The 11,391-nt window shown below is 49.5% G+C and overlaps 1 protein-coding gene across 1 annotated transcript in view; it reads right to left on the bottom strand.

Moving 5' to 3' along the window:
- Positions 1-559: 559 nt before the first annotated feature.
- PLXDC1 (plexin domain containing 1) overlaps positions 560-11,391 on the bottom strand; it is a 25,694-nt gene continuing 14,862 nt past the window's right edge. Inside the window, 6 exon segments of the mRNA XM_063404839.1 lie at positions 560-2,459; positions 3,602-3,744; positions 5,709-5,744; positions 7,323-7,365; positions 7,367-7,408; positions 7,410-7,460. Of these exon segments, the coding sequence (XP_063260909.1) occupies positions 2,340-2,459; positions 3,602-3,744; positions 5,709-5,744; positions 7,323-7,365; positions 7,367-7,408; positions 7,410-7,460 (435 nt within the window). The 3' untranslated portion in view covers positions 560-2,339.

The following is an 11,391-nucleotide window of genomic DNA, read 5'->3' on the forward strand; positions in this document are numbered from 1 at the left end:
ATTTGGAAAAAATGAATTTTTATTTCATATTCAGCCTCTATTCCCGTGCAGAGAATCCACAAAAAACTGCAGGAAAAGCAGAATAAAGTGCCTTGAGTCCAGGCTCTGCTGGAAATTCAAATATATGGAAAAAAGAACTTTTATTAATCGAGAAATTCAATTTTAATGTCCAAAAAAAAGGATTTTTGTCCCCAAAATTCCCTCCCTTGGCTCTGCCCCACGCCTGGGTTGTGTTTTCCCAGCTCAGGGCAGGAAAAGCAGCGAAAAAATGGAATTTTCCACCTGGGATGTGCCCAGGAGTGGTAAAAAAAAGCAGAATTTGGGTTTTTTCACCACTTTTTGAGCCCTCCCAGCAGCCCAGGCCATCAGTGAGAATCCTTTGTTGGGTTTATTTGGAAAAAAAAGAAATTTTTATTTCATATTCAGCCTCTATTCCCATGCAGAAAATCCACAAAAAACTGCAGGAAAAGCACTCTCTGTCCCCTTCAAGGGTCACAATTAGCAATTTAACGAACTAATTAAGCAGCCCAGCGAAGCCACGCGGATCCTGGAGGTGAACCCTCAAAATAACCCAAATTATTGAGGTTTTGTCCTCAAAATAACCCGAATTATTGAATTTTTGTCCTCAAAATAACCCGAATCCCCTTTCCTGGGAAGAAGGGGCTGCTTGGAAAGGAGAGTTGGAATTGGGGGTGGAAAAACAGAGGAGGGATGGGAAGGGAAAATTAAATATCAATTAATATATCAATTAAAATGTCAATTAAAATGTCAATTAAAATGTCAATTAAAATGTCAATTAAAGGAGGAGAGAGGGGGAGCGGAGAAAGGGGTGAGGGGGTGGGAGAGGGAATTCCTGGAATTCCAGCTTGGAATGTGTTCCCCATCCAGAGGCATCCCCAAAAATCCTCCCTGCTGCCCCGGGAGGGGAGGAGGGAAGAGGAAAAACAATTAAAAAAAAACAAATCCAGAAATTCCAACTAAGCTGGGAAAATCCACCGCGGTTTTTTCCACACCCAGCGCAGAGCGGATCCAGCAGGATCCAGGCATTGGATCCTTCCAGATCCTGGAATTTGGATTCCAAGGCTGGATTCCTTCCAAAAATTCCTTCCCAAAAAGAAAAAAAAAAAAATCTAATTCTGGGTTTTCTCCCCTCTCGTCGCCGCTGCTCTTCCGGGAGGGACGAAGGAACGGGACAACGGAAGATTCCGGGGCTTTGGGAGGCTCGGGATTCCTCGGGATTCCTTGGGATTCATCGATTCCTCGGGATTCCTCGGGATTCCTTGAGATTCCTTGGGATTCCTGGGGATTCCTTGAGATTCCTGGGGATTCCTCAATTCCTCGGGATTCCTCAGTTCCTTGGAACTCCTCAGGATTCCTCGGGATTCTTCGGGATTCCTGGGGATTCCTGGGGATTCCTGGGGATTCCTTGAGATTCTTTGGGATTCCTCAATTCCTTGGGACTCCTCGGGATTCCTCGGGATTCCTCGGGATTCCTAAATTCCTTGGGACTCCTCGGCATTCCTTGGCATTCCTCGGGATTCCTTGGGATTCCTTGGAATTCCTCGGGATTCTTCGTGATTCCTGGGGACTCCTGGGGATTCCCTGAGATTCCTGGGACTCCTTGATTCCTTGGGATTCCTCGGGATTCCTCAATTCTTTGGGATTCCTCAGGATTCCTGGGGATTCCTTGGGATTCCTTGGGATTCTTTGGGACTCCTTGATTCCTTGGGATTCCTCAATTCCTCGGGATTCCTCGGGATTCCTCAGGATTCTTTGGGATTCCTCGGGATTCCTCAGGATTCTTTGGGATTCCTGGGGATTCCTCAATTCCTTGGAACTCCTCGGGGTTCCTTGGCATTCCTAGGGATTCCTTGGAATTCCTCAGGATTCCTCGATTCCTTGGGATTCTTCGGGATTCCTCAGGATTCCTGGGGATTCCTCAATTCCTTGGCATCCCTTGGGACTCCTCGGGATTCCTTGGGACTCCTCAGTTCCTTGGGATTCCTCAATTCCTCAGGATTCCTTGGCATTTCTGGGAATTCCTGGGGATTTCTGGAGATTCTTTGGGATTCCTCAATTCCTTGGGATTCCTTGAGATTCCTTGGGATTCCTCAGGATTCCTTAGGACTCCTCAGGATTCCTGGGGATTCCTGGGGATTCCTCAATTCCTTGGCATTCCTTGGGACTCCTCGGGATTCCTGGGGATTCCTGGGCATTCCTTGGCATTCCTGGGCATTCCTTGGCATTCCTGGGCATTCCTTGGCATTCCTGGGCATTCCTTGGCATTCCTGGGCATTCCTCGGCATTCCCGGGCATTCCTGGCCATTCCCGGGGATCCCTCAGCACTGCTCGGCCTCCACGATCCCCTCTTTCTCCTGGCCCGGCGCCTCCACCCCGGCGTAGGAGGCGCGGCGGGCGCGGCTGCGGAATTCCATGGCGGGCCAGCGGCGCGGCCTCCGCTGGGGACGGAAACGGGGACACGTCAGGGCCGGGAGCATTCCGGGGTTTTGGAGGAAAAATTGAGGATTTTGGGGCATTCCAAGCCCTTCTCTTTCCGTCTCCTTCGTGGGTTTTGGGGGTTTCTGTGTTACAGGCTGTGGGTGGTCGTTATTGGGTCAGAAATGTAAATAATTAGAGGCGTGACCTCGTTATTGGGGGATTGGTGATTAAATAACCTCGGAAAGAGTTCGGGGGAGGGCACGGATCCGGGATCTGGGGTGGAGGGAAGGACACGGATCCGGGATCTGGGATGGTAGGAAGGATGTGGGTCCACTGAATTGAACTGGCTGGGATGGATGCAGATCCAGGGATCTGCGCTGGCTGGGAAGGACAGGGATCCAGGGATCTGAGATGGTGGGAAGGACACAGATCCGGGGATCTGGGATGGAGGGAAGGATGTGGATCCACTGAATTGGGCTGGCTGGGACAGGACACGGATCCAGGGATCTGGGATGGAGGGAAGGACACAGATCCAGGGATCTGGGCTGGTTGGGATGGATGTGGATCCACTGAATTGGGCTGGCTGGGACAGGACACGGATCCAGGGATCTGCGCTGGCTGGGACAGGACACAGATCCAGGGATCTGGTATGGTGTAGAGGACATGGATCCAGGAATGAGAGGTGGTGGGAAGGACACAGATCCCTGGATCTGAGATAGTGGGAAGGACACGGATCCAGGGATCTGGGATGGTGGAAAGGATGTGGATCCACTGACTTGAACTGGCTGGGAAGGACACGGATCCGGGGATCTGGGATGGTCAGAAGGACACAGATCCAGGGATCTGGGATAGTGGGAAGGACATGGATCCAGGAATCAGAGGTGGTGGGAAGGACAAAGATCCCTGGATCTGAGATGGAGGGAAGGACATGGATCCGGGGATCTGGGATGGGGAGAAGGACAATGATCCCTGGATCTGGGGTGGTGGGAAGGACATGGATCCACTGACTTGAACTGGCTGGGAAGGACACGGATCCCTAGATCTGGGGTGGTGGGAAGGACATGGATCCAGGGAATCGGGAGGACGGGAAGGACACGGATCCACCAAACCAGGACGGGGCTCACGGGATGAATTTCCGCGCAGGGCCGGGCTCCTCACTCACCTCCAGGAAGAAGAGGGCGGCGCCGGACGTGGGGTGGCCGCAGACGTAGAGCCCGGCCAGGACGGCCCCGGCCAGGAGCAGCGCGGCCACCACGACGGCCACCACGGTGCCCGTGGGGACGGGGACACCGCGGGCAGGGGGGCCTGGAAAACAGAACCAGGCTGAGCCCGGAGCGGGGCCGAGACCCCAAAACCCCCCGGAGCACCCCGGGGTGGGGCTGGTGCCCCTTCCCCACCCCGTTCCCAGCGGTTTGGCCAAAATTTGGGAGATAATGTGGATTTTAAGGGATCTGTGGGTGAAAACTCCCAGCTGAGGTTCCCAGGGAATTCAGGGATTCAATCCTGATTTGCAGAGGACACAGCACCAGGGAAGAGGGGTTGGATCCTTCCAGAACCGCTGGAATTTTGGTAAGGACACCACGTTTGGGGCTGATGGAAAGGCTGGGGCTGAGCCAGGATTCCCGGGAAAAGGGAAGGGAAAAGGGAGGGAAAAGGGAGGAAAAAGGGAGGGAAAAGGGAGGGGGAAAAGGGAGGGAAAAGGGAGGGGAAAAGGGAGGGAAAAGGGAGGAAAAAGGGAGGGAAAAAGGGGAGGGAAAAGGGGAGGGAAAAGGGAGGAAAAGGGGAGGGAAAAGGGAGGGAAAAGGGAGGAAAAGGGAAGGGAAAAGGGAGGGAAAAGGGAGGGAAAAGGGAGGAAAAAGGGAGGGGAGAGGGAGGGAAAAGGGAGGGAAAAGGGAGGGAAAAGGGAGGAAAAGGGGAGGGAAAAGGGAGGGAAAAGGGAGGAAAAGGGAAGGGAAAAGGGAGGGAAAAGGGGAGGGAAAAGGGAGGGAAAAGGGAGGGAAAAGGGAGGGAAAAGGGAGGAAAAAGGGAGGGGAGAGGGAGGGAAAAGGGAGGGAAAAGGGAGGGAAAAGGGAAGGAAAAGGGAGGGAAAAGAGAGGGAAAGGGGAAGGGAAAAGGGAGGGAAAAGGGAGGGAAAAGGGAGGGAAAAGGGAGGAAAAAGGGAGGGAAAAAGGGAAGAGAAAAGGGAAGGGAAAAGGGAGGGGAAAGGGAGGGAAAGGGGAGGGAAAAGGGAGGGAAAAGGGAGGGAAAAGGGAAGGAAAAGGGAGGGAAAAGAGAGGGAAAGGGGAAGGGAAAAGGGAGGGAAAAGGGAGGGAAAAGGGAGGGAAAAGGGAGGAAAAAGGGAGGGAAAAAGGGAAGAGAAAAGGGAGGGAAAAGGGAGGGGAAAGGGAGGGAAAGGGGAGGGAAAAGGGACGGAAAAGGGAGGGAAAAGGGAGGGAAAAGGGAGGGAAAAGGGAGGAAAAAGGGAGGGAAAAGGGAGAGAAAAGGGAGGGAAAAGGGAGGGAAAAGGGAGGGGAAAAAGGGAGAGAAAAGGGAGAGAAAAGGGAGAGAAACGGGAGGGAAAAAGGAAGGAAAAGGGGAGGAAAAAGGGAGGGAAAAAGGGGAGGGAAAAGGGAAGGGAAAAGGGAGGGAAAAGGGAAGGGAAAAGGGAGGAAAAAGGGAGGGGAAAGGGAAGGGAAAAGGGAGGGAAAAGGGAGGGAAAGGAGAGGGAAAAGGGAGGGAAAAGGGAGGGAAAAGGAAGGGAAAAGGGAGGAAAAAGGGAGGAAAAAGGGAGGGAAAGGAGAGGGAAAAGGGAGGGAAAAGGGAGAAAAAAGGGAGGGAAAAGGGAGGGAAAAGGGAAGGGAAAAAGGGAGGGAAAAGAGAGGGAAAGGGGAAGGGAAAAGGGAGGGAAAGGGAGAGCTGGGCAAAGGACAATTTATAGCTGGATTTTACTTTATTCTTTTTTTTTTTTTTTTTTTTTTTTTTTTTTATGTCCCAGCCAGAGAAATCGAAAGGAAAAAGAGCTTTGTGTCTATAAATAAATAATGGGAATTCTATGGAAAAATATTAAATTATGTGGAAGAAGCTGGCACGGCAGGAGTCAGTGGGAAAAGCAGACAAACAGGATAAAACAGAATATTCCCAACATTTTTCCACTGGCTGGAATTGCACTAATCAGGGTGAGGACAACGGGAATTGCATCGTGATCTCGGTGGGGTCCGAGATCCTCCCAGAGCACCCAAATCCAGGGAATCCCGAATTCCCTTGGAGCAGAGAGGGGGGGAAGGCCTTACCCTCTCCTCCCGCCAGCTGGTTGAGCTTGGTGTCGTCTGGAAGGAGAAAATGTGGGAAAAACAATAAATGAGGAGATTCCCGTGGGATCCTGGTGCTTCCCACCCAGCTGCTCCCCCGGGATGGATCCTGGGCAGTTTTAGATCCCTGTGGGAAAGGGAGGCACTGGGAAAATCCCGATTTTCCTTCACTCAGGGGCACCTGGAGCACAGAATTCCCCGGGAAGGGGGATTGGAGGCAGAGCCGGGTGTTTGTGTTCAGCCCGGGGAATGTGCAGCCAACACAAATAAATCCAAATAAATCCAAATAAATCCACGGGGAGCTCCAAATCCACTCCTGTTCCTGGGCTCTTCCTGGGGTTACCGGGATCTGCCGGACACGGCTTTGAATGGGGGATCAGGGATCACCTGTGCAGGGATCAGGGATGGAGGACCAGGGATCAGGGATCACCTGTCTGAGGCTCAGGGGTGCAGGGTCACCTGTCCAGGGATCACCTTCCCAGGGATCAGGGATCCTCTATCCCAGGGCTTAGGGATCACCTGTGCAGGGACCAGGGATCACCTGTGCAGGGACCAGGGATCACCTGTGCAGGGACCAGGAATGGGGGATCAGGGGTGCGGGATCACCTGTCCAGAGATCACCTGTGCAGGGACCAGGGATCACCTGTGTAGGGATCAGGAATGGGGGACCAGCAATCAGGGATCACCTGTCCTGGGGATCAGCGGTGTGTGGGGGGTCACCTGTGCAGGGCTCAGGGGTGCAGGGTCACCTGTCCAGGGACCAGGGATCACCTGTGCAGGGATCAGGGATGGAGGGATCACCTGTCCAGGGCTCAGGGATCATCTCTGCAGGGATCAGGGATCACCTGTCTGAGGCTCAGGGATGGAGTGTCACCTATCCAGTGATGAGGGACCACCTGTCCAGCACTCAGGGATCACCTGTGCAGGGATCGGGAATGGGGGATCAGGGATGTGGGGTCACCTGTCTGGGGCTCAGGGGTTCAGGGTCACCTGTCCAGGGATCACCTGTGCAGGGACCAGGGATCACCTGTGTAGGGATCAGGAATGGGGGACCAGCGATCAGGGATCACCTGTCCTGGGGATCAGCGGTGTGGGGGGTCACCTGTCCAGGGCTCAGGGGTGCAGGGTCACCTGTCCAGGGACCAGGGATCACCTGTACAGGGATCAGGGATCACCTGTCTGAGGGTCAGGGGTGTAGGGTCACCTGTCCAGGGATCACCTTCCCAGGGATCAGGGATCCTCTATCCCAGGGCTCAGGAATCACCTGTCCAGGGACCAGGGATCACCTGTGCAGGGACCAGGGATCACCTGTGCAGGGATCAGGGATCACCTGTGCAGGGATCAGGGATTCCCTGTCCAGGGATCAGGAATGGGGGATCAGGGGTGCGGGATCACCTGTCCAGAGATCACCTTCCCAGGGATCACAGATCACCTGTCCAGGGCTCAGAGGTGCAGGGTCACCTCTCCCAGGGCTCAGAGATGTGGGGGTCACCTGTGCAGGGCTCAGGGGTTCAGGGTCACCTGTCCAGGGTTCAGGGGTTCAGGGTCACCTGTCCAGGGCTCCCCCCAGGCCGGGGTGACCCTGCGGGCACCCACCTTCCGTGGTGAGGCTGCCGAGGAAGGGCGAGGAGGTGGCGGAGGGTGACATCGCGGCCGGGCGGTGACACGGAGCCACCCGGGGGGCGCAGGGTAGCGCCCGCCCTCCGCCAGGTCCGCGCAGGTCTGCTCATCCGACTGGGGAATTAAAAATTAAAAATTAAAAATTAAAAATTAAAAATTAAAAATTAAAAATTAAAAATTAAAAATTAAAAATTAAAAATTAAAAATTAAAAATTAAAAAAAAGAGAATTTGGAGCTGATTTTTCCTCCAGATCCGCACAGGTCTGCTCATCCGACTGAGGGAATTTAAATAAAAAGAGAATTTGGAGCTGGTTTTTCCCTCCAGCAGGAATTCCGGGAGGGGTTTGCTTCCCACAAAACAAACAAACAAAACCCACAAAACCCCCAAACAAACAAATCCCCAAAGAACAAAAAACCCATCGAAATAAACAGATAAAGAAAAAAAAAAATTAAGGGAAAAATAAAGAAGAAGAAAGGAAAAAAAGAGCAAAGGCCAAAGCAGAAGCAGATGTTTGCAGCTGTTACAGATGTTACAGATGTTTGCAGCTGTTTGCAGATGTTACAGATGTTTGCAGATGTTACAGGTGTTACAGGTGTTTACAGATGTTACAGATGTTACAGGTGTTGCAGATGTTTGCAGATGTTACAGATGTTTACAGATGTTGCAGATGTTACAGATGTTACAGGTGTTACAGATGTTTACAGATGTTACAGATGTTTACAGATGTTACAGGTGTTACAGGTGTTACAGATGTTAACAGATGTTACAGATGTTACAGGTGTTACAGGTGTTTACAGATGTTACAGATGTTACAGATGTTACAGGTGTTACAGATGTTTACAGATGTTACAGATGTTTACAGATGTTACAGATGTTTGCAGGTGTTACAGGTGTTAACAGATGTTACAGATGTTACAGGTGTTACAGATGTTTACAGATGTTACAGGTGTTACAGGTGTTACAGGTGTTAACAGATGTTACAGATGTTTGCAGATGTTACAGATGTTACAGGTGTTACAGGTGTTACAGATGTTTACAGATGTTACAGATGTTTACAGATGTTACAGGCGTTACAGGTGTTACAGGTGTTAACAGATGTTACAGATGTTACAGATGTTACAGGTGTTACAGGTGTTTACAGATGTTACAGGTGTTACAGATGTTACAGGTGTTTACAGATGTTACAGGTGTTACAGGTGTTACAGATGTTTACAGATGGTTACAGATGTTTACATATGTTTACAGATGTTACAGATGTTACAGATGTTACAGGTGTTACAGGTGTTACAGGTGTTACAGATGTTTACAGATGTTACAGGTGTTACAGATGTTTACAGATGTTACAGATGTTGCAGATGGTTACAGATGTTGCAGATGGTTACAGATGTTGCAGATGGTTACAGGTGTTACAGGTGTTACAGATGTTACAGATGTTTACAGATGTTACAGATGTTAACAGATGTTTACAGGTGTTACAGATGTTTGCAGGTGTTTGCAGATGTTTGCAGGTGTTACAGATGTTGCAGATGTTACAGATGTTACAGATGTTTGCAGCTGTTTGCAGATGTTACAGATGTTACAGGTGTTTACAGATGTTACAGATGTTTGCAGATGTTTGCAGATGTTACAGGTGTTACAGGTGTTTATAGATGTTACAGATGTTACAGGTGTTGCAGATGTTTGCAGATGTTACAGATGTTTACAGATGTTTGCAGATGTTGCAGATGCTACAGGTGTTACAGATGTTTACAGATGTTACAGGTGTTGCAGATGTTAGCAGATGTTTGCAGATGTTTGCAGATGTTGCAGATGTTACAGATGTTTGCAGATGTTACAGATGTTACAGGTGTTACCGGTGTTACCGGGTGTAACAGATGTTACAGGTGTTTACAGATGTTACAGGTGTTACAGGTGTTTACAGATGTTACAGGTGTTACAGGTGTTACAGATGTTTACAGATGTTACAGGTGTTGCAGATGTTACAGGTGTTTACAGATGTTACAGGTGTTTACAGGTGTTACAGGTGTTTACAGGTGTTACAGGTGTTACAGATGTTACAGATGTTTGCAGGTGTTACAGATGTTACAGGTGTTTACAGATGTTTACAGGTGTTACAGGTGTTACAGATGTTTACAGGTGTTACAGGTGTTACAGATGTTTACAGATGTTACAGGTGTTACAGATGTTACAGGTGTTATAGGTGTTTACAGATGTTACAGGTGTTTACAGATGTTACAGATGTTTACAGATGTTACAGGTGTTTACCGGTGTTACAGGTGTTTACCGGTGTTACAGATGTTACAGATGTTACAGGTGTTACAGGTGTTTACAGATGTTACAGGTGTTTACAGATGTTACAGATGTTTACAGATGTTACAGATGTTACAGGTGTTACAGATGTTACAGATGTTGCAGATGGTTACAGATGTTACAGGTGTTACAGATGTTACAGATGTTACAGATGTTAACAGATGTTTACAGGTGTTACAGATGTTTGCAGGTGTTTGCAGATGTTTGCAGGTGTTACAGATGTTGCAGATGTTACAGATGTTACAGATGTTTGCAGGCAGGGGAAGGAGCCGTGGGATGATTTCGCTCTGGGGACACAAACAGGGCTCGTCCCTCCCTGCCTGCAGTGAGTGAGAGTCACCTCCTGGAGGAGGAGAAAAACGGAAAAAAAGGGAAAAATGGGAATGAAGGGAGTGTTGGAATCCAGGATATCCCTGTGGCTGTCCAGGGGGGTCTGGGGTCTGTCCAGGAGGGTCTGGGGTCTGTCCAGGGGGGTCTGGGGTCTGTCCAGGGGCTCAGTCAGACCCACACAGATCCCAGGAGGACACTGACTCTGATCCCTGCCATGGCAGTGAACACTCACATGCAGGAAGAATCACAAACCCTAAGAATTTAAAATAAGTAGTGGATGGTTTATTATAGAATATAAATATAGAAATTAGGATTCTTAGCATATGGGGCTGAAGAGACAAGATGGAGGAATTGGGGAGTGGCCCCTGTGCTCCTTGTTCTTGCTCTCGTCCCCCATTTTCTGCTGAGTTGGGTTTTAGAGATTGGTTTAGAGTAGAAATGACATCTTAGCATAGGCAGTGAGCATTGGTACAATTTTATAAATAAAAAGTTCCTTGTGGACGGTGTTTGGGTCAGGGAATGGTACAAAGGGTCCGGGACCCTCTGAGCCGCCCCAGTCTTGCTCTGCTGGGGACGCCCTGCAAAACTCGTTAAGAACTGAGAGATAATTAAGAATAAACAACCTTGATAACACCAACTGCTGGACTCAGCTTGTCGTCTCTGGCTTCGGTGTGAAACACTTGGGGCAAAGAGAAGACTGAAAACCGGATTAACTCTGGGAACAGCAACCCAGAGGAGAATCCCAGGGAAAATTAACCTTGAGAGGGGTGGGGAAGGGTTAGACAAAGGGAATGGAGGGGAATCAAAAGGGAATAAAGGGAATAAAGGGAATATCCCAAAGGAATAAAGGGATATCCCAAGGAAATAAAGGGATATCCCAAGGGTTATGTGAAGGGAAATAGAGGGATGTTTAAAGGGATATCCAAAGGGAATAAAGGGAAATCCCAAGGGAATAAAGGGAAATCCCAAGTGAAATCCCAAGGGAATAAAGGGAAATCCCAAGGGAATAAAGGGAAATCCCAAGTGAAATCCCAAGGGATATCCAAAGGGAACATAGGAAAATCCCAAGGGATATCTGAAGGGAAAAAAGGAATAGCCCAAAGGTTATCTAAAGGGAATAAAGGGATAGCCAAAGGGAATAAAGGAATATCTAAAGGGAACATCACAGGGAAATCCCAAGGGATATCTAAAAGGAATAAAGGGAAATCCCAAGAGAATAAAGTAATATTTAAAGGGAACATCATAGGGAAATCCCAAGGGAATAAAGGGATATCCAAAGGGAAATCCCATGGGTTATCTAAAGGGAATAAAAGGAAATCCCAAGGGATATCCAAAGGGAATAAAAGGAAATCCCAAGGGATATCCAAAGGGAGAAAAGGGAAATCCCAAGGGATATCCAAAGGG

The sequence above is a fragment of the Prinia subflava genome, chromosome 8, assembly GCF_021018805.1.
Source record: "Prinia subflava isolate CZ2003 ecotype Zambia chromosome 8, Cam_Psub_1.2, whole genome shotgun sequence".
Classification (NCBI taxonomy): Eukaryota; Metazoa; Chordata; class Aves; order Passeriformes; family Cisticolidae; genus Prinia; species Prinia subflava.